Source organism: Crassostrea angulata, chromosome 5, assembly GCF_025612915.1.
Source record: "Crassostrea angulata isolate pt1a10 chromosome 5, ASM2561291v2, whole genome shotgun sequence".
Taxonomy (NCBI): Eukaryota; Metazoa; Mollusca; class Bivalvia; order Ostreida; family Ostreidae; genus Magallana; species Magallana angulata.
In genome coordinates, this window is record NC_069115.1 from 7,593,396 (window position 1) to 7,616,887 (window position 23,492).

General features: G+C 34.5%; 2 protein-coding genes and 1 pseudogene across 2 annotated transcripts in view; 1 reads left to right on the forward strand and 2 right to left on the reverse strand.

The window, feature by feature from the left end:
* Positions 1-5,576: 5,576 nt before the first annotated feature.
* Positions 5,577-6,417, reverse strand: LOC128183729 (putative nuclease HARBI1). The gene is made up of 2 exons (XM_052852871.1): positions 6,186-6,417; positions 5,577-6,034 (listed from the first exon to the last, which is right to left on the reverse strand). Exons 1-2 carry the CDS (start codon positions 6,415-6,417, stop codon positions 5,577-5,579), a joined length of 690 nt encoding a protein of 229 aa, XP_052708831.1.
* A 1,740-nt stretch (positions 6,418-8,157) lies between these two features.
* LOC128184412 (uncharacterized) lies at positions 8,158-16,010 on the reverse strand (annotated as a pseudogene).
* A 2,804-nt stretch (positions 16,011-18,814) lies between these two features.
* LOC128183543 (nuclear pore complex protein Nup205-like) overlaps positions 18,815-23,492 on the forward strand; it is a 35,479-nt gene continuing 30,801 nt past the window's right edge. Inside the window, exons 1-4 of the mRNA XM_052852598.1 lie at positions 18,815-18,855; positions 22,056-22,198; positions 22,525-22,696; positions 23,142-23,363. Coding sequence (XP_052708558.1) covers positions 18,825-18,855; positions 22,056-22,198; positions 22,525-22,696; positions 23,142-23,363 — 568 coding nt within the window. The 5' untranslated portion in view covers positions 18,815-18,824. The remainder of the gene's footprint in view (positions 18,856-22,055; positions 22,199-22,524; positions 22,697-23,141; positions 23,364-23,492) is intronic.

Genomic DNA, 23,492 nt, shown 5'->3' on the forward strand with positions numbered 1-23,492 from the left:
CATAAGTAGTTCACACGCTATCGTAGATACAGACTAAACGGAAAACAAGAAATATACATGCAACAGAAATATTACGCGGATGCTTACATCCCTTGTACTGTGTAAATTTTAAGTCCCCGTACAGGCTATACTCGACGTTTGATCTCAGGAATTTCTTCTTAATTGTTCAATCTGCTGCATATTTCACAGACAATAAGAATGGGGTCCGAGGTACATTTACACAAAATTTCATTAGGATTGAGTAAGAGGCTCGGGAGTTAAAATTTTTTTCTACAGTACATGTCAAGCACGCCAATCGAAACTCGAATGCCCAAAAATTCATATCTCTCTTAAAAATGAACGAATAGGTCTGGTCATTAGTACAGTAATCTAGACTTGAACTAGGTTGAAAATAAAGGTTCAAGATGACAGATCCAGTAAAATCAGGCCAGGAAAACTAAATGATTTTGTGAATAGGAAGGGCGGGGGGGGGGGGGGGGGGGGGTCGGTTCGTGTACTGTGTAAATTTAATTTCCAGGTTGTTTGAAAGATGTAACTATTGATTTTTTTACATCTATTTATTCTTAGGCTCAAACACTCATAAACGGGTGGTCAGTTTTCAAACCTTGTCGCAGTCACCCGTTCGTTTGTATAGTTACGTGTATAAACTTCGGAGGCTTTTCTTAATCCCGACAGGCAACATATTTGTATCAGTATATAGACATGCACAAAAAAGGAAAAAGTACACCATCTTTAATAAAAATGACTTTTTAGCGTTGACTTCCAATCAGTAAGAGGACAATCATTTAACAATGAATTTCAAATTATTTGAATCCATAGACATTATCCCGTAACTTGATATAAAATATGTATAATTTTTTGGACGCCAATGTACATTTAGCTTCTATCCAATTTACTCCACGTTACCTGTACTAGTTCTTATTCAAATGCTAAAACATTTGTACTTGAGAGAGAGAGAGAGAGAGAGAGAGAGAGAGAGAGAGAGAGAGAGAGAGAGAGAGAGAGAGAGAGAGAGAGAGAGAGAGAGAGATTACATAGCGTTTTATAATGTTCAGGAAATCAATATATAAGCAACCTATGTCATTAAACGCATGTATACATCCATGTGTGTATCTATATATGGGATTAAATACTAAGCAGTCCTCCTTTTTAAGCCCAGTAGAATTACGTGGGTGCATTGCTAAATGTTGTGTGCATACAGTCATTGAGATGGCGGCATTTCTTTGATGCCGGCAAAGCGACCCAGCGAACTCTAATGCGGTCGAACTGCAGGGGCACTTCGGCGGCATGTCTTTGATGTCGGCGATGCGACGAGCGTCGTAATTTAGAGAGCTCTATATTTGTACTAAAAAAAGCCGCTATTTTTTTTTATTTATGACAAAAATAAAACGGAAAACATTCAAATCCATCATTTTAAAAATAAACCCATAAATCAAAACACAAATGAGGGAGAAAAAAGATTCGGCACTCAGGGACTGAACCCGGGTCGCCTGGGCACAAGTCCACCACTCTAACGACTGAGCTACGCGGACCCTCGCTTCAGAACTTTGGAGTCCAAAATATCAAGAATGCATGGATTGATTTTAAAACGAATTTCATATTCTGAAGTTTTGAGAGCGTCTCTATCGAATGAAAAAATAAAAAAAATTCAAATCCAAAAAATTGAAAAATTAAGGTTTTTCATTTCCTTCCGGTGACGACCGGAAGTGACGGCGGACGTTCGGATATGCGAAGGGCACTGCGGCCGTTCACTCTCTACCTTTTCTGAAAATTTGAAAGTCCTATCTTGAATACTTTTTGAGAAAAATCGTAAACAAGCAAAAACATAAAATCTTTAATATCTCGGTACCGGAAGTGATGACCAAAAAAATCTCGTGTAATTTTTTTACAAATTTTGTCCTGAATAAGATCTGAAAGTTTCACAAAAATCGGCTGAAGCGTTTTTGAGAAAACGTGACAGAAAAAAAAAATAATAATAATAATAATAATAGAGGAAAAGAAACAAAGCAAAAACAATAAGGTCTTCCGTTTCCAACGGAAGACCTTAATTAACAACTTTTACTAATATCTCTCGTTGGCATGCATGTTAGCTCGAAGGGGTCATTGATGCGGAAGACAGCGGGAGTACCCAGAAAAACCAACGTGTCCAAGCGGGCGACCGCCATACCCTGTCACATACAATCACTGTCGATCACGGGGATCGAACTCGGGTCGCAGGGGTAAAAAGCGAGTGCATTGTCCACTGTGATACTTCGACACTGTGTAACTCCACGCCATCTTCACATAGTCCAAAGTCCTTAATATTTAGATGGTTTAAATACACTTTCCCATTTTTTAAAACGATTAATAGAGAGAAAATTACAAATTGTTTAAGTGTTTTTTGACATTCGATTATGTACGTACATGTTACTATCATCGTAGCCACCATGCATAATCATATAAGGTACCCAATTTACATTCAGTATACATGAGGATACCTTGTGTACAGTGAATACTATAATTTTAATACATTACCTGGAGTGTAACACATCTCACCCACTCATTACTGTGGACTTATCATTGTTTGTCAGGGACTAATGATCTAAAGTGACCAATTTCGTAGGTAACCATTGTCAGCTAATTTACTACACCCCCTTGAAAGTATATACAAGCATATTTTTAATACTAACGAAATAAGGTTCCCACTAAGTGGCACAGTTTTGACTACCCACGAAAATTGACCCAACGAATATAAATGATCCCACAGTAGGTCAATGATGCCATGCAATCATATCATGGATCACAAAATTGTTAGTTACATGTAAGGTAGGCACATTTAAGTTAATTATGTGGCTACAGGCTATGTATACATTACACCTAGAGTTGTGTTTACAATCACATTTGGAAAAAATATTAATTAAGATGCGTTATTTGTGACGAGTGAGTAAAAGAAGTTGTGTTCGTTCTTCGAATCTTGTTTTGAAATGTTAAAAATAAATAAATAGATATTTAACAATGGAAGATAAAGTTAATTTTCTTTAATTGTGATTGTCCAAAAATAAACGTCCTTCATTTACATTAAAATGCAGTTTTACATAGGAATTGTTTATGCTAGCTTAAAGACATGTATAAGAAACTAAAGTACCCTATCTGAGGTGCGTTCAGGGTTCAACAGATTGTTACCATTAGCATGTTAGGTCACCAACGGATGCAAATGGTTGCAATCGGTAGCAATTGGTTACCAACGTGTACCATCGGTGTACTTTCGATTTTAAACGAGGTCACCAAATCTACATGCAGCCTAGAGCTTAGGCAAGTTTGGTGCGTGACGTCATCAGAAGAGTTCAACATGGCGGGACTGGAGAAATCAGTAGGCCTCGGCGAAGATCTCTTTTCGATTGCTATTGATATCGACGGCAGAAAACAAACATTTTTAGTCAAACAGTCGGCAGCAGCATTCATTTCTGAGAGTATGTTTTTATAAAGTATTTTTACTTTCCAATTTAGCTACGGTGTTTATGTTTGTAGGCCAATACATGGGTTGATTTAATCCGAGATTCCTCTGATTCTAACCCCTGAAAATGGGATTAGAATCGGAGGAATCTCTGATTAGGGTAGATCTGGACTATGTGTTATGAACGCTTTTAACTCCATAAATGATCTGACTGTAGATATATCTGATGAGTTATTCACATACAACACGTGCACGTTTGTTGACAGACTACAGAACTATAACATAGGTCCACGATTTTCAATTTTACACATATATTAATCTTATTTTTTAATTAAAAACAAATCTTATGTTATTAACTTGAAATATCAATTTGATGTAATTTGTAATAAATGTATATATATACACACACACACACCCCCCTTATTGTATGATGATTAAAATTAGCAATATACGATTGAATAATTTAAGCTATTTAATTATTTCTGCCACATTTTACCGTCAATTCTACATAGGCTATATTTTTATGCTAATCTTCTGTCTAGAAACTAGATATGAAATTGTTTTGGTCTCTTTTTTCTTGTAGATAATTATTAGGAAAGGCTGGTTATATTAGATTGTTTACAAAAACATCAATGCCAGGTGTGTTTGGAGTAAACTTTATAATACCATGAATTTTCATTTCTTATTTACAGATTATGAGGATTTCAAGAAAGCCATTCAAAACTATTTCTTCCATAAAAAGGAAAGTGCATCCCTCATGGAATATCTCAGCAATGTGGATAGTTTGACGAAAGAGTAGCTAAAGAAAAGGTCTGCAGGTCCAAGTACCAGCAATGAGCCCACGCCTAACAGCAACACTAGCAAGGATGATGCATGTTCATCCACCAACCCCAAGACCAGGATCAATGATTACGATGATACCCCATGCTTTGGGAATGACTGCAGGGAGGACAACGTGGACACAGAAAAGAAGGGAAGAATAGAATGGGGTATCTACATGTCCAGAAAACTTCTTTCCATCTACAAGGAGAATGCAGACACATTGCAGACAACCAGAAACAAAAGGAAAGTATGGGATGAATTAGCTGCAGCCCTCCCTCAAGAGACCTCCAGAAATATTAACATCACAGGAGAGCAAGCAAGAGAAAGGTTTTATACTTTGAAAAGAGGATACAGAAAATATGTTTTGGAATCAAATAAGTCAGGAAACAAGAGGCCACGACCTTTCCTCCTTGAAAAAGAAATGGAAGAAATTCTTGCGAAAGACCCGACATTTGCTCCAGTAGCAGCTAGAGGCTCTCTTACTTAAACTGGCACTGAGGATTCAGATGAGGAAGAGGATGACGAATCACAGGTTAACACAACTCCGCCCCCAGAAAAAAGGAGGAAGAAGAACAAAACAGAGGAATTGCGCAAAATCTTAGAAGAAAGGGATGACAAGTTTTTGAATACTCTCCGGGAAATGCAGGATTCGCAAATTGCTGTATTGAACAAAATAATTGAAAAGCTTTCTTAAGCTGTCAATTTGGTAAGATGCACATGATGCATGTATGAGTAATTTGCGCATGTTGCAATGCCCTTTATTAATTATTTTTCTGCAGCAAGGAAAGCTATTCTAATATATGTTATACACTGTAAAGTGTTGCATACAATCGATCGTGTTCATGTTTGTTCATCTTTTATTTTTGTAACTTTCCTGATAAATTTTGTTATACAAAATTGTGCATAAAAACTTTTAACAAAACATATGTTTTCTGTTTTTGAAACAACACATCATGTCTGTTGTTGAGTGGCTAACTCTAAAATTCAATTTAATTGAACAAGATGCTGCATTATGTCATTTCGTAGTCGTACACCATTCATTTGATAGCCACTAGGTCTTGATTCTGCATTATCACAAGCATGGTTGTCGGTGTTATCATCAAACAGATCAAAATTTTCCTCATTCATTTTGATGCAAATATTGTGTAAAACACAAGCTGAAAGAATGGTTTTGACAATCAAGTCCATGTCACAAGCATCAAATCTAAGCAGACGTCTAAATCTGACCTTCAAAAGCCCAAAACTTCTCTCAATAACTTGTCTAGTCTTGCTGTGACACACATTAAAGAGACGTTGGCCTCTTGTTAAGTTACCAAAGTCTCTAAATGGTGTCACAAGCCAGCCTAGGAGTGGAAAAGCTGAATCCCCTAGTAAATAGAACCCTGGGGGAAACAAACAATTCTGATGATCTGAGTACAGACGCATCGTGGGTGCTGCCTGGATTGCCCGTCCAAACATATGTGAATTGCAAATTTGCATCACATGTAGCTAAAAGTACCACTGAATGAAACTTTTTTCTATTATAATACGCATTAGGATTTTCTCTGGGAGCCTTAATAGGAATGTGCGATCCATCAACTGCCCCAAGAACATTGAGGAGTCCCGAGATCTCTCCAAATGCATCACTTATCTCCTGGGCTTTTGCACCACGAGGCCACTGTATAACAGATGGCATTATTTCGTCCACTAATTTTCTTGCAACTCTTGAAATACTCAAGTGAAAGGAAATTTTTCCTACGTCAAACCTATTTGCCATTGACCGGAAACTCTCCAGATTACCTATTGGTGGATGATTGAAAAAAAAGATGTAGATTACTAGATTGTACAAATGTTTGTTAAAGGATTAGACATTTCAATTTATTAGTAACAGAATATAAATGATGATAATAACTTGCATTGATATAGCAAATTATACAATTTCAGAACCCACCTATGTACCATAGGAACATTAGAGTATCCTTAATAGGGTCAACTTCTGGCCCATGTGGCTTGTTGTACGTTTCACAATTGCCTATTTGCGTCGATAAGCAATCAAAAGAATCTCTTGTAAGTCTGAAATGACTTCTAAATTCATCAGGCATATACCTTGGGATAATTTGGTCACAATAGTTTCTTATTCTTGTGATCTCCTCTTTTTGTTGTAGAAAAGTTTCTGCAAGCATGCTTGTGGTGCTAATATGGTTAATCATTGCGAGATAATTTTGACCACTCTGTGTTTGTATAGATGTTAAAACTGCTCTAAGAATTAACTTATTTTTGTCGTCCATTTTTCTTATTTCATTGGTTTAAAATGGTAACAATTGGTGACCAACTGTAACCAAGGGATACCATTTGTTTTAATTTGACCAAATATCGTTCATAGTTCTACAAGTAAAAATTGCTACAAATGGTAGCATTCGGTTACAATTGGCTACCATAGTTCACCGATGGCAACCAAATGCTGCCAGTGGTCGTTTCCAAATCCACCAATGGTACAACTCTGAACGCACCTACGTCAGTGTTAACCATTGGCGGATCCAGAGGGGGGGTTCCGGGGGTCGAAACCCCCCCCCCCTTTCTCTCGGACTAATGATTTTTTTTTGAAAACTTGTAATGCCTATTTAAAGGCAATTCTCCCCATTTATAATATCAATACTGAAATTATCTCAAATAAATGCTTTTAAAATTGCTTATTTAAAGAATCTTTTACAACGTACCGTAATTTACATATACATGTAATTCTTTATGAAAAACCCCAACAATTTTTTTTTTATCGAAAAAGGTGCTTCTTTTTACTCATCAGCATCCGGTGTTCACATCCATGAGTAAGCATGTGGAAAATTTAAAAAAAATTACTTAAGCAGTTTTGCTAAAAACACACATTTATAATAACATCTACAATGTATTTTCTGCTTTACTTCTTTAAAAAATCGACTATAGTTCATACAGTTTTAAACTGATTAGCCATCGAGTAAAACAACGTTCAAGTACGAGAATTAAATATACAAAGTCATGCATTTCTAACTTAACGTACTTAATTTGTTTCACATTCCCACTCTCCTCAACCACATGCCAGTCTCCTCAACCACAAACAAGTCGTTATTGGATCCCCGAAAGCACAGACCGAATGGTTTAATTAAGGCAGATTGCATGCTTTTAATAATATTTTGACAAACATGTAATATGATTCTGACAATCCACATCCACGATGTGGATACATGTCTTTCCATTTTTGTAATCCGCCGACATAATCCGAATGGAGCTGCTTGTAGTAAGTCCATTTGACTGAAACAAATTGCTGAAAAGCGAAGTAATCCCGATTAAAGTGCAGAACATTCCGGCTTCTTCCTACTACTGCCCGAGAACCAGCATCGGAAACCCAAATATCTAAGTTGTTGATCTTGAATATGTACTTGCCACGGTGAACGTTATCATACAGGGGTATATATGTATCATTATATCAAACTGAAAAAAGGACATCCTTCGAATTTATTCCATCATTGCTATCCATTTTTACAATGATATCTTTGGAGGATATGCAGCTGATGCGATATGGCTTCCATCCCTCTACCGACCTTATTTACAGTTCTTGCATTCGTGTCAATATAGAGTAAATCTCTGTCGTTCACATCGTCTCGTGTTCTCCTCATCCATGTCGTTTTGATGTTTTCAACATTTCGCATTTGCCCATTCTAAGTCTCGGTAAGAATTTTGTATTTGTTCCTGTGATTTTTTCCGAGTAAAAAAAGAAATGTGTCATTCCCATTCAACTGCAACACTTTCAAATGTATGTGTATTTTTAAAAAATCGTCCAACTGGGACGGAAACAATAACTTGCGAATATATATATATATATATATATATATATATATATATATATATATATATATATATATATATATATATATATATATATATATATATTTTTGTTTATTAAAGATTGTTCAAATGGACTGACGATAGTGACAATTATAAACTCTTGGTAAATATATATTTGTAGAGATATTAATTTTGAGTCACGTGGTAATTGTAAAACAGTTTCTGAGATATCAACAATACCAATATCTGAGATATCAACAATACCAATATGTAATTTTAACAGTAAATTAATCATATATGGTCCCATATGTCGCGACACTTCTGCTATACAAATACAGCAAAAAGTCCCCATTATATTATTTCCAGTTAATTGTTCTTTTTTGGTGGTACTCTTCGAAGAAGGAACACCTTGTGAAGTGTATGGCCGCCGCCTGATATACACGTGGAACAAACAGGAACGTTGCATTCTTTGCAAAAACGGTCACACTTTCTGGTGACACCTCTGACTGAATGTGAATCAATCGAGCATCTTACAAAGGTGTGCCCCGGTGTGTCGTGTTTATACAAGATGAAGGGGACAGCGTTGTGGGTTTTTGTGGAGTCTGATAAATGTTTACCAACACACGGCACACACAGACTGGTGTTACAGAAGTCACAGTGACGCTCCACATTTGGAGATCCACATTCTCCACAGGAAACAAGGGAATCCGGGAGAGATGTCATGGTGATCTGATGCTGTGTCCAAAAAAATAGTTTAAAGAGCTATATATTAAATAAGTGTGCGATTAGGATGTAAAAAATGGTTACATTCTTTAACGGAACGGTACTCACTTTATTTCAGAGATTCAAAACCACTTATAGTCCAAATAAAATTAATAAATATAATAGTAATGGGAACTGCTGGGGTCACAACAATACTTGACTCTAGCCAATAAATTACAGTACACCGTTTTAATATAATATTATAACAACGGTACCGTTACAACAGTCATTGGTATACGGGACCATAAAGAAATTAAAACACAAAATGAATTTAGAGGTACATTAGATCGATTTGAATACTTTTGCACATAAATCTGACAACGCTAACATTTCCTACCTCTTAAACACCGTAAGGTATCGGTCTTTCTGTTCAGCCTTCTGTATGTTCACCAGGAGAATTTTGGCTTTAGCGATAATAAATGCGTTTCTAAAAGAAATCAAAAGATAAGATAAATATAGCACACACTGATATATCAGTGTATAGTTACTCTGTAGCGTAATGAGATTCCAAAGAATGTGTCTCGTTTTATAAGGGGGTCATTAAAGCCGCTGTTCACATTTAATTGACAAGACAAACCTGTCAGGAAGCAAAACAAGCTTGCTATCGGCATTTAAATCTTTTACAACGATTTAATTGTTTTATGCGAACTCAAGTGTCTTCATTATATATATATATATATATATATATATATATATATATATATATATATATATATATATATGCCCCGATAATTCCTTTGCCCATTTATCATCATGTTTATCATTGTAATTTTTATATGGGTTAATTCTAACATTCATGTACATGTACTTTTTATATAAAAATTTCTTGCTTTATCACTATAAGCAGTTTTCATCACGAAAACCTTACATAGTCACTTAAATATAACACATCTCTCTCTCTCTCTCTCTCTCTCTCTCTCTCTCTCTCTCTCTCTCTCTCTCTCTCTCTCTCTCTCTCTCTCTCTCTCTCTGCAAATTTTCATACATTTACGGTATTACCGATTGTGCAACAATTTTCTTTCAAAAAATTTTCCCTCTGTAACCTTGCATATACCCTTAAGAAGAAGTTTGAAAAAATTTCAACGTTGAATCAACGTTGTTGCAACGCCAGGCATCAACATTGAATCAGCATTAAAATAAGGTTGCAATTGAAAGTTGAAAATGTAACGTTGGTTCAAAGTAGAAATGGTGTTGGATCTGGTTTAAAATACGTATATATGACGTTGAAAATAAATTGAAATTAAGGGTTTTTATTAAATGTTGCTTTTAAACATGTTTCTATATTACGTGTTGTTTTATGTGTGTTGACACTTTACCAAAAAAAGATAAGATCCAAATATATAAAGTCGCCCTTCATTTAAATCTTAGTGCATCCTTCGCTAAACAGCTTGTGTATAAAGTCCTCGTTAAAAAGTTGAACTTTGCATTTCATAATGTTTTCCATAAGGCTGTGGGAAAATGAACACAAAGAAACCACGCGTACATTCCGCCAAATGGTAGCCATGCTTGTTTTTCATGAAAACGTAGAATCCACAATAATGAGTTCATCATTTGTACTCTGCAGACTGTTTTAAAACAAATAACTACCAAGATATTTCAATGAATTCTTACCTCTGCATGTAATTCGCTTATTACTTAACATCTAACATTGTCAATCATTAAGGTTGTACAACTAAACTCTTTCATATATAAAAGAAAATTTAATTGATCTCAAATCGTGTCTAGGTTCCTTTAAGATATGAAAAAAAAAATATTAAAACAAAATAAAAATATTAAAAGAAAGTTTTTTTAAAAATACCGCGATACATGAACAATAAAAGTAATAAAAAACAAAATAAAGTCCTCAAACAAAAGACACGAAATTTCAAAAATGAGTTCGAACAAACATTTGGACGTGAGGTTATCTATCATGTACTGTAAATTCCTTATTTTACGTGAGTACATAATTCCGCTGTTTTGCATTAAATCGCGAAAATATAAAATCGCGAGCACCAATTCTTTGTGAAAATTTCATATACTTCAAAACTGTCTGAAAAATAAAAGCGAAGTCATAAAATCCGCGAATAAGGAATTTACTGTAATAAAACCCGAGCTCTGTTTACAAAACAATGACTTCTTACCTCTGTTTCTCGCTTATAACTTGACTTCTTAATTGACAATGATTTTTTTTTTGGGGGGGGAGGGGACCCAGATTACACTAAAACTTCATACCTCTTAACCCAAGAAGGTATCGATTCTTTCTGTACAGTCATCTGTTCGCTAAGGAGAAATTTTCCGTATAGTGATGGTGTCAAATGTTTGACAAATGTTCTTCTCAAAGAAACAAAGGATTAAATAAACAGAACGCACACTCATTAATCACAGTTACCGTAGGAGGAAATTCCAAGATCCCTTTGAATGTATGTTTTATCAAGTGGGTCATTGAAGCCGCTATCTACATGTTTTAGACAAGAGAAGCCAATCAGGAAGCAAAAATAACGGGGTATTTAAATCTTTTAATAACGATTTAATTGTTTCATGCAAACTCAAGTGTCCTCATGTATATGCTCTGAGATGAATTATTTTGGTACAATTTATAGTGGCCTAGTTTTGTTTTTAATTTTTAATTAAATTCGCGCTGGCATTTGTGAAAATTAACTTTTGTTGGTATTTACAAAAATTCCCATCTTGTGGGTTAATTTTATTCCTCAAACAAATTTTCCCCAAATTATTTCGATAATTTTTTTAATATACCAATGGATTCACCTAAACATCGTAAGGCCAAAAATTGATTTTGAACTGATATGAATCAGTATCAGTAATAAACTTCTGATCCAATATCAAAGATTGTTCCATTGTCTGACAACATTATGATAGTAAGAATCACATAATCTAGAGTGAGGATTGAAAACGCTTGGTGAATATAAATAGATAACAAATTCATTTTGGAATCGTGTGGTTATTGTAAAACGCACAGTTCCTGAAATATCAACAAATATCAACAACACCAACATATCCAAAGTACAGTCATTTACGGTGTATAAATATAAATATCAAATGTTATTGCTGTTCTACGCCTTCTTGTTTCAAGCTTGTTCAGTTGCTTAGTTTGAGAAATGAGAAATAATTAAACAAACTATGTATTTTATTAAGAAAGCCACAGAGTACACGTGTATAGAAATAATTTGCTTTAGTAAATATGTATATTTTCGTCCTAATGTGATGATATAAGTATAACAAATACATATGCTTTTATGTTAAGTGATTATTACATTGTACATTTGTAGTAATATCTTATCATGGCAGATGTGTCTGTATACTGCAATATTATATTTGTTCACACTGAATATGTGTCTACATGTATTTATACAATGCCAATAAACCATGTTGGTTTGAGATAATAAACTACATGTATATACAATGTACTTTACTATACTTTACCAATATGTAACTTTACTAGTGTAGTCAACAATGGTTATGTACTATATATATATATATAGTCAAAAATGTCCAATTTATTGTTCGTTTTTTTCTCGGTACTCTTCGAAGAAGGAATACCACGTGATGTGTTTTGCATATACTATATAGTAGCGATGTGAATAGAACACAACATTTAATTCACATTTCTTTCTTATAATTGCCATATCAATCTGACTTAGCTAAAATTTCCTGCCTGTTAACTCGGGAAGACATCGGTCGTACCGTTCAGTCTTCTAGCTGCTTGTTCTACTCAATAGATTTTTTGTTTGCTGATAATTTAAAGTCTCCCCCCCCCCCCCCCGAAAAAAAATTTTTAAAAAAAGGTAAGATAGATAAATCACACACTGATTAATCTTAGTTACCTTGTGGGGCAAACTTCGATATTCCAATGACTGTATTTCGTTTTCTCAGGGGATCATTAAAGCCGCTATCGACATAGATAAAATAAACCTATCAGGAAGCTAAAAAAAGCTTTATCACACTATAATTAAATTGTTTCATGCGAAGTCAAGTGTCTTTATGTACAAGCTTATGCTCTAATTATTTCTACGACCATTTATCATGCATTTTGATATCGGTTTTAATAGATTGTTATACAGATGGTTATTTTTAACATAAATGTATATACTTTATTTTTTAGATTCTCGCTGAATCACTACATGCCACAGTTTCCAACATGTTGATTTTAAATAGTCACTAAAATATGAATTACTTCTCTCTTGAGAAAATAAATTGTTCCCCACTGTGTTACCTGCAATATTTTACAATATTCTTTACAGAAGAAAATTCATCAAACAATATTTTTTGTTCAGTCAAAGTAAGTATCGTTTTTTTTTTTATTCAATATACTTGATTCGTTTCACATTGCCTTTCTGCTCAGCCACAAACAATTCATCAAAGGAATTTATGCACAGACCGTAGGGTTCATACAGATCGCAGTTAGTAATATGACGCATGAACCTGCCATCCACTTCCACGATGTGGATAAATCCACTACTGTAATCCACCGACAAGATCCGACTCTGGCTGTCAGTGGCGATTCCGTGAGGCTGAAACGGATTGTTGAGAAGGCCAGTGTAACGAAATCGGAACTTTCCGGCTTTGTTGACGACGACTATTGCCCGAGATCCAGCATCAGAAACGCAAACGTCTAAGTTGTTGTTCTCACATATGTATTTGCCACGGCGATCGGAAGAATACAGAGGTTTGCCTTTATCATCAAACTGATAGGTTTGCTTCTCTGTTCCTTCTTTTCCATTGTAACGCACAACTTTCGATTGTTTTTCATCACTTCTGATCATGGTTACAAAAAAAATGGTCGGAAGGCGTGCAGCAGATATGATATGGCTTCCATCCCTCAATCACGATAAGTTCCTGTATCTGGCCATCCTTCACCATGTTTACGGTTCTTGCATTCGGGTCAGTATAGACCAAATCTCCGCTCATGGTTACAGCTATATCACGTGGTCTCCTCATCGATGTCGTTTTGACGTTTTGCAATTTTGTGCCCTTAAGGTCGAAAAGAACCACATTTTCGTCATTTCCACACGTCCAGATTCCTTCATTCTTAAAACTTGCGACACCAAATAGTCTATGAAAACCAGTATCAATTGTTGCAGTGATCTGTGGTTTATCAATTAGTTCATGTTCATTTGTCAAAACATTTGTGTAAGATTCATCAACATTCCATTTATTTAATTCTGGTGGAACTCTTCGAAGAAGAAATAACTCGTGATCGTCATGGATGCTTCTAGATGCACTTTTAGAGCAAACGGGAACGTTGCATTTCTTGCAGAAACGTTCGCACTTGTTGCTAAATCTGAAGAAAATATGACTCGGGCATCTTACAAAAGTGTAATCCAGTTTGTCGTATTTGTACAAGATGAAGGGGACAGCGTTGTGGGTTTTTGTGGAATCTGATAAATGTTTACCGACACACGGCACACACAGACTGGTGTTACAGAAGTCACAGTGACGCTCCACATTTGGAGATCCACATTCTCCACAGGAAACAAGGAAGTCGTGGAGAGACGTCATGTTGATCTGATGCTGTGATGATAAAACCTAGAAAAATTTAAAGAACATCATTATAGTCCATTTTCATATTGGAGGATAGTTTAATCATAAACTGGTCATTCCCCTTCAAAAGACCTGTAGGAATCACTCCACAGAAATTAAAGCATATCAATTTAAGACAAATGTTTGACAATGGATTTGTGGGTTTTTTTTTACTTTATTCCACCCTGAGACCAAAAAATCGTTTTTGATATACGCTGTATGTCAATTTATCAGTGAGGACCTATCTTTCAGGTTTTTTACTGGCCTTTGGCTAATGTTAGTGTTATTATTTGTGCATTAAAATATTTAATGAAGACAATCGAAAATTCAACCAAAGGAAGGAATTGTTTTTCCATTTGACAGTTTAATTAGAATTAGATCAGCGGCCTGGGTCACACTGTCAAATTAATCTAATCTTGTATAAAAAGAGATTACTTCTACTTTGACCAAACAATGCATACACTGTATAGAGAGGGCACTTTTATTCAGCGCACATATGCATGCAATATGCCAAGCATGAATGATTGTTTTGAATATGTCATTTTATTACACCCTGTCACACCTTGGTAAAACGTACTTAAAATCTGTCAATATTCAATTGAAATAATTCAATGATTTTTTCTCATATATTAAGTTCTTTTAATTATTATTACATGTAGTTGATCATTCAATTAATGGTCCTTAGATTGATCGGGTTTTATACATTAAACGGTTGGTCTGATATCGCATGACCAAATCGCTTCCCTTACTATTAAATAGCTTTTAGTGAAAAAGAATCTGATATGTCATTGTTGTCTTTGTTAACTACACTATATGAATTGCATTTAACGTGTATATATATCCCGCGATAGTTGTTAAATCTGGAAAGAAATTCTATAAAATAATTCAACTGCACAATACAGCTTTTTGTTAGGCCTTTTTAAAATACCACATGATTGATTCTCAAAAAGATATTTGAAAGCCGACAGGGGTTTGATTACAAACTTGTATAAAAGTCTAATCCATGCTTGCTTTGGTTTTCATCAAATACGATAATTAATTGTTTTATAAAAAACTAATTATTACCTTCCTGTCATTTTCAACGGCAACAAAATTTGACACACGATTAAAATAATATCGTTGGCCCTTTGTGAGTTTTTGGGGAGTGTTATGTTTTCAATTTTTGGTTGTTAATTTTAATCTTTATTGTTTTTCATTTATTTATTATATTTTAATTGTTTAAAGGGGGCTCATGAGCTGAACTGTACAACGTTGACGTTATTTTGTTCCTAGCTTCAGTCAACAAGGTAACGAACTGTACATGTACTATATGTATCATTCAGCTGAGTTACATTGGTATACCATACAATTTGTTATATGTTTAGTTCATCTACTGTTGGAATACATAAATACGAGTTTATAAAAAAATATCTAAATGACATGAAATATGGGTATTTCTCTACTACTTACAGAAGCTGAATTCCTGACGACGACGGAATAAACGATTAAAACCTTATATTGCTCGCATATCATCAAAACTTCGAATTCTGTAAAATTGGGTATACAGCGTCATTGTACAACAGATCTATATAAGATAAACACCTTCCGTGTCTAGACGGCGTTAGTAATTAAATGAATGCAGCCAGTGCTGTAAATATACAAAAATTCATTTTATTACTAACGCCGTCTAGACACGGAAGGTATTTACATGTAATTTATCTTGTATAGATCTGTTGTACAACAATACAACCTGCTCAGAAATTAAAATGACATTTTATATGTTAAGCGGTACCTGCCAGTGTGCTTTTTATTCCGTGCAATAATGATATGGCGTTAATATTTCAATTTATTTTTTGTTTACTTTTCAAACGCCTTTATTAAAAAAACATACCCGGTTTTCTGTAAATGTATTTTTAAATCTCTAATCAATGAATAAGAAATCATTCTTTGAGCATCATAAGGTGGTAATTTTTGGTCACGCCCCGACAAAACAATCACATCATATTTAAAGAATTATTACTTATCAACAAAATTTATTAAATTTTTAGATTTGGACGATTAAATATTAAATAAATGATGTTTTTACGTAATTTAAATTTCGTATAATTATGCAAACCCCGTTTGCATCTCAACAGTACGTTATTGGCGTCATTGATGTAATACTTCCTACTGTATACTGGGTTATTTTCGCCCCGTGTTATTTTCGCCCTTCTTCAGTTGCAAACGGTTTTATCCCGTCTTGAATTCGCCCAGACATAGGTTTGATTAAAGAGAGAAGACTTAAAACCTGGGAATTCGTCCAGTCTTAAATTCGCCCGCTGACAACGAGAGCAAACGGGACGAAAATAAAACGGGGGCGAATATTACCCTGTATTCACTAATAGACCTCTTCGAGCCTTGAGCTCATTTGGCCTTCGCCGAGGACCTCCATTTCTGCCTGTCTGCTTACATTGCCCTCACCATGCCCAAAGTCCATCCTTGATCTTTCATCTCTTTCTCCACTGACCTCCACCATGTCTCCTTTGGACGCCCTCTGTTTCTTTTTCCAGGTGGAGTCCATCTTAAGGCTATCCTTGGTATCTTTGATACTCATTTCTCATGTCATGGCTGATGTACTTCCTTTCTTTTATCTAGTCAGATAAGGCAGCTGTTCTTGTACAGCACTTCGTTGCTGATCTTGTTTGGACAAAGTATCTTGAGAATCCAACGGAGGCATCTTGTTTTGAAGGTGTCTTGTTTTGGGTGATGGTATTTGCGTCCTTACAGGACTCAGAACCATGTAGGAGGACCCCAATTATATTTGTTTTGCAAAGATTAAAGAGCAGCAGTGAGAGCAGGCATCCTTGTCACACCCCTGTTTGAATTAAGAATCTGTCTGACAGTTCCGTGCTGCAGATCACCTTGACATTCTTATAAAGCATGATGGACATGATCTTGTTGGTGTGCCATAATGCATGAGGGTCTTCCATAATAAAGAACGGTGTACAATGTTAAATGCTTTGGCAAAGTCAATGAAATTGGCATACAGAGTGATGTTCCATCCATTGCCTTGTTCTGAAATTTGCCTCAAGGAAAATATTTGATCTGCACATGATTTTAATTTTCTGAATCAAGCTTTTTCTTTACGATGGTATGAGTCTATCTTTGAATCCATTCTATTTAGGATGGCTCTGCTTTGAACTTTGCTGACAGATCCATAATTCTTCTTCAGCTATAAAGTCACCTTTCTTGGGTAGCTTCACAATGAGACCAATCTTCCAGTCATCTGGTGCTGTTTATGACTGCCAAACGGTTTACAGGATATCATTTAGAAGTTTAGTGTACGCACCTCCTCAGCTTTCAGCATCTCCGCATGAACTTGGTCGATCCCTGGGGCTTTCCCATTTTAAAGAAGTTTGATGGCCTGTTTTACTTCTTCAACTGTCGGTACCTCGGTATTGATGTTAAGGGTGTCTACACCTTTACGTACTTCAGCTAATGTTGTTTGAACATTCCTGGTTTAGTTCTTTTTCGAAGTGATTTTTCCAACAGGTAAGCTCTTCTTCTATACTGCAGGCCAGTTTCCCATCTTGTTTTCTTATTGGTGTATCTATGCTTAAAAATTTTGAATACTAGTACTTCATTTAAAGGTTTATATAATGCGTTAAAAGGTCTCCATGTCTGTTTCGAGGTTACCGTAGCATTTTTTGCATCTTGCGCTAACTTGTCAAAAAAGTCTCTCTTGTCGCCTCTGCACTTTTCTTAACTTTTTTATTAGGTATCGAGCACAATTCTTTTAGCTGATTTTCTAGCTAAACTCTTCGATTAATTCCCATGTCTTTTTCCTTTCAAATCAAATAGCTTTCTTTCATGCTTTCCTGAATTCTTCATTGTCGAGTTCTTGTTTATTTCTTGGTACTGTGATTTTATAAATGTTGGATCTTTGAGGAGGTTGCTCATATCAACTTGGAGTGATCAATGTTTCCCTCTCTTTATTTTTCTCAATTTCAATTTCAGCTTTATTAAGCCAAGTGTGTGGTCACTTCCTATATCAGCCCCCTTAATGATCTAACGTCCTGCGATGTTTATCTCCACTTCTTATTTATTAATTAATACAAAATCATATTTGCTAGCCAAGGGTTCATGCGCGGATCTAGAGGGGGGTCGGGGGGGTCCCGACCCCCCCCCCTGGAAAATGAAAATTTATTAAATTTACATAGTAAAATTATCGCGAAAATATGCCTCGGACCCCCCCTGGCAAACACAATTATCCTTCGGACCCCCCTGGAAAAATTTTCTGGATCCGCGCATGGGGTTTATGATCCGCACCGCTCCTTACGAGCGTTAGCCACGATGAGAAGCGGTATGGATCAGAGACCCTTGGCTAGCAAAGGTGGTTTATGCTCAATTTGGTTCTGTGTACAACCATATGGTAAGGCCATGTTAATTTGTTAAGCTGGTAAGCAAAATTACAAGCTCAGCTGGTCACATTAGTTTATTTATTGGATCGGGTTCGGCATACAGAAAACCTAAAATGGCTGCTGGTGGCATGGCGGTAAATTCGGGTAAAAATCTTTAAATTCAAAATATATACATTATAAACATAATACTACATTTTCAAACACCTTAATAATATTTCAGTTATTAACTATATTGTAAATTCATACTATGAAGTCAATTATTGGCTAGCAAAGACTCTTGCCAAAAACTTATTAGTCAGAATTTCCTCAAAACCGGCTTTTTATGAATTTGAACTTAATCTCAAAAATAAAGAAAGGATGAATCAAGTATTCTAGGTATGCTAATTGTTGTAGAAATACGATATTTACTCTTAAGCATCAAAACAATAAAAATGTCTATTAATTTAAATTTGTAAGACGATTTTGTAAATTAGAATTCACTTTCAGTTTGTTAACTATCTTAGAGACATAGATGAGTCATTCTCAAAAAAGGTGGTTTTGGGTTGTTCAAGGGCACTAGAAAGTATAATCCTTGATTTTTGCCAAGTTTCACTTTTGTGCTACCTTTGGATATATATTAGCATACATATTGGCACATAAATAGTTAATTCTAACAAAATCTTAAAAATTTAGAAAGTTTATAAGTTGATTTTTTCACATAATTTGACTGTTCCCACTCAGAGTTTGCGACTTTAAATAGGTTTTGTAAGGTAGTAAGACCATTTTTTATTAAAATAATAGGGTCCAGAGATAAAAGGTAAGTAAAATACCTCTCTCAAACAAAAAGACGAAGAAAATATATGAACAATATTTTTCAGCGAGATCAAGTTTGTCTGTTACATGTTTGTATGTCCATGGTGTAATGAAACAAAATATTGGTGTGTAAGAGTTGTTATTCTAAGTAATTTGAAAGATAATTGATGCCTCCTTATTCCCATCGTATAGCTATAAACAATGATAGTAGACAAAATAGCTGAAGATGAAATTTACTCAATTTTTATAATGATAAGTAAGTAGAAATAAATGTGTAACTTTTTATATTGTCTTTGGGCTAACAGGAAATACTTAGGAAAAAGAAATATTTAGACACTCTGGAAAACAGACAAACTATTGCTATGTGTTGTTGTAGCAGATAATATGCTCTTTTACTCTGAGGGAGCAGTAATTATTTAGCAGAGACAAGTTAATTCATAAATATGTCCTTTGTGTAACAGTCCTTGGTGTAACAAGAACAAAAAGTTACACCATAGACTATCACTGTTATCCAAGAGACTATAATTTACATAATTTATTTTTTTGGGAAAGATATGATGAAATTATTCAATAAATATATCACAATGTATCACATTTGTTAGTTTATGCTTATATATAATGTTGATGCATCTGTTTGCTGTAGATCTAGATTACTTCTCAATCATGCAATATTTTGTTACTCCAAAGACACGTACAATTAACACCAAGGACATATGACCTAAAATATTCATTTTAAAAAAATTCAGCATTGTCAAATTAAATCAAATTTATCAATTCAAGTATAATTAATATTGAATTTGATATTGGACTTGCAGCTTAAGCCAAATTTTCCCTAAAAAATATTATTTGACTTTAAACAAAATGTGTTACCAAGGACTTTTAATGTTACACAAAAGAGTATTTCAATTCCCATGCATGTATTTCTGATAGAAAAATTAATAAAACAAGTATTGTATAAATACATTTTATGACAGATTATGCAATGTAGTATAATAAAATACTAAAATTATTCATCAACTAGATAAAATGGTGTCCATGGTGTAACATGTTGTGTCTTTTGTATAACAAACTTAAATTTTAAGCCTGAACTTGTAGAGAATAACAGTAACATGTATAATATATCTGCTGAAAAGTGCATTTGGTAATTTTGAATTCATTTAAAATACATTCAAGCTTTCAAAACAAATTGAAATATTAAAACTTTGATTCTTATAACAGACAAAGTCCATGGTGTAGCATAAGTGTCCTTGGTGAAACATACTGGAACTAAATTGTGTCAATAATTTGACTTTAGGGGCACTATTATGCACATTGATAATGATTACTGTTAAATATATGCATTCATAAGTTATAGCTATGAAAACATTCAGTTGTCTCTATTTTGAAATCTGATATTATTGTGTTTAAATAAAGGTTGTCCTTGGTATAACATTTGGACTAACAATAATTGTCCTTAGTGTAACATCCCTTGTTTTGTTTTATTTTCAAAGATTTTTCAAGAAATATTGAGGTTTTTTCACTTAAGATTATTTTTCATGTCACTTACAAGTGTCTCCCAAAAAAAAATCAGACATTAAATGGAGAGGAAGTTTTCAGTGTGCAATAAAATGTCATGAGATAGATGCATATTTCTCATTCACAAACAAAATATGAAAAATTAAGGAAAATACATTATTAAATTCTTGTTTTATGATTAAGTTCAAGAAAAACTTCAAAAAATTTAACTTTAACACCAAACCAAATGCATGAACAATATAAGATTTAATGAAATTTATGAATATTTCTTATGCGTTACACCAAAGACTGTTTTCTTTTCATGTGGTTGTAAATATGATATTTTTATAGATTTTCATTTGATGTACTGTTGGCATATTTTAGCAAACAAACATCATGATATGCCCGATACAAACTATGATAAATTCAATCTGGTTGTAAGTACTTTGTTTTTAAACAAGTGGTACTTGAAAAGATCCACCTTTTTTGAGAATGACCCAGATAACAATGTGTTATTTATGTTTCTGCTCATCTTTACCAAATTTAGAACGCCTCACTTAATTATAGCTGTAGACTCCTCTGTACATCTATATCTTTAATGTGAAATTTATCTGGTGAATTCAGAATGTTGACTCTAATTATTGATACCTGGATTTCTTGAATTCCAGAGGTCTTGTATTTATTGGATTTTTTATCACAACATTGATCATGTTAATGGCACATTCTACTCCAAACAAAATGATTTAAGTCAACATCCAAGAACAATGTCCACATGTCATATAATTATGTATATTATGTCATCATGCAAGATAACAATCAATTTAGAGGAATATGGAAAATAACGACAGCTGCTGTAAATGTTACAAAAACATGATAATATATGTTACCTTTTTTCTGTCAATATGTAAGCTAATGATATGTTAGCATGTTACTTATTTATATCAACAGCAAGTTGATTATATCAACATGCATGATGAATATATATATAATTTCAAAAAACAAGTAACACTGACCCATTGTCTGTTCATTCATTCATTCTGAATACTTTGGTTTTGTAGAGGCCCGCCTCTGGGGGCCATTTAAGGAATTGGAACAAACCGTTCAAGCTGCCATACACCGGAAACTCCCAGACGCCATCCATGACTTGGAAATAGCACTAAAGAAACACAAACCAGACTTCATAGCCCTACTAAAGAACCCAGTATGTGGATTTTAGAAAATTCTTGGATCATAATCCATAGAATCACCATATGAACTTATTGTTTAATTTGAAAAATATTTTTGTGAAATTTGTTTGAGATTTATTGAATTTTGACAAAGAAAAATGTGTACAGTTTTATTTTGTCTTGTGTTACATGTTTGCATGTTGATGTGGTTACTAATTTCTCAAAATTTACTCAGTTACACAAAGTTTTTGATATTTTTGAGTGTTTTACCTAAACAATAAATGTATCTGACTTAAATAGCCTTTGATTTTGATGAGTATAGTGCTGTTCTATTACGCAACATACAATACTTTCATTCCAGCCCCAGAATGCGATGTACAGGTCTGCCGTGCAGAAAGCCACGAAGGAGGGTCTCCCGGTGATGGGGGACCAGAGTAAGCAAACCTTCTCGTCACAGTTCATCGAGGAGGCCCTGATACTAAGCGACCTGTTCCAGATGAGTGAAATTGCGGCAGTGGAACTCTTGATGGCGGGTGGGTCAATTGTGTGGACTATCTTGGTCTTTTGTATGGCATATTCTTGTCTTTGTGTGAACTATCCAATACCTTAGGATAGAAAGTCAGAATATACAGTAGATTATATGTAGAGTTTGTCATTTTATAGAATGGGAACACTTAGTGGTGGATTGTCATTTTACAAAATTAAATCTGTATACGGTGGGACGCTAGACATTTGAATGATTTTTTAACAATTCATCTCTTTCTGATTGTTTATTACTATTGCACATATATGTGGAGGGTATGCTTAAATATTTCCATGCCCTCAATGTACCAACAAAACTGACTTCAAGTAATGAGCATATCTCTTAAATTCAACACTTCGTCATTCCAGTTGTAAGAAAGGGAAAGGATGTTACAATTGAAATGTGGGTCAATCAAATATCAAATGAAGGTATAATTAGGTAACATTATATTTTAGGTGAAAGACAACAGCCAGAATTTCCCGGACTGACCCGAGGCCTTGTGGCTGTACTTTTATACTATGACGGACAGAAAAGTCTTGTGAACTCCCTTAGAACCCTTCTCCAGTCAAGGGAGGGAAGAATGTGGACTATGGAGCTGACCCCTGACCTTTCCAGTATGGTGAACCAGTACACAGATCAGCTGATACAGAAAGATCGTCTGATCAACACCATCCTCGGTAAAATCCTCTATGCATGGTGAAGAAATAGGGAAGGATGTTAGGATTTTGCCTTAAAAATTTATTTTTAAAATGTTCAATGAATTGAATTTTAACTTTGAACTGATATTACGTATTGCAATAATAAAT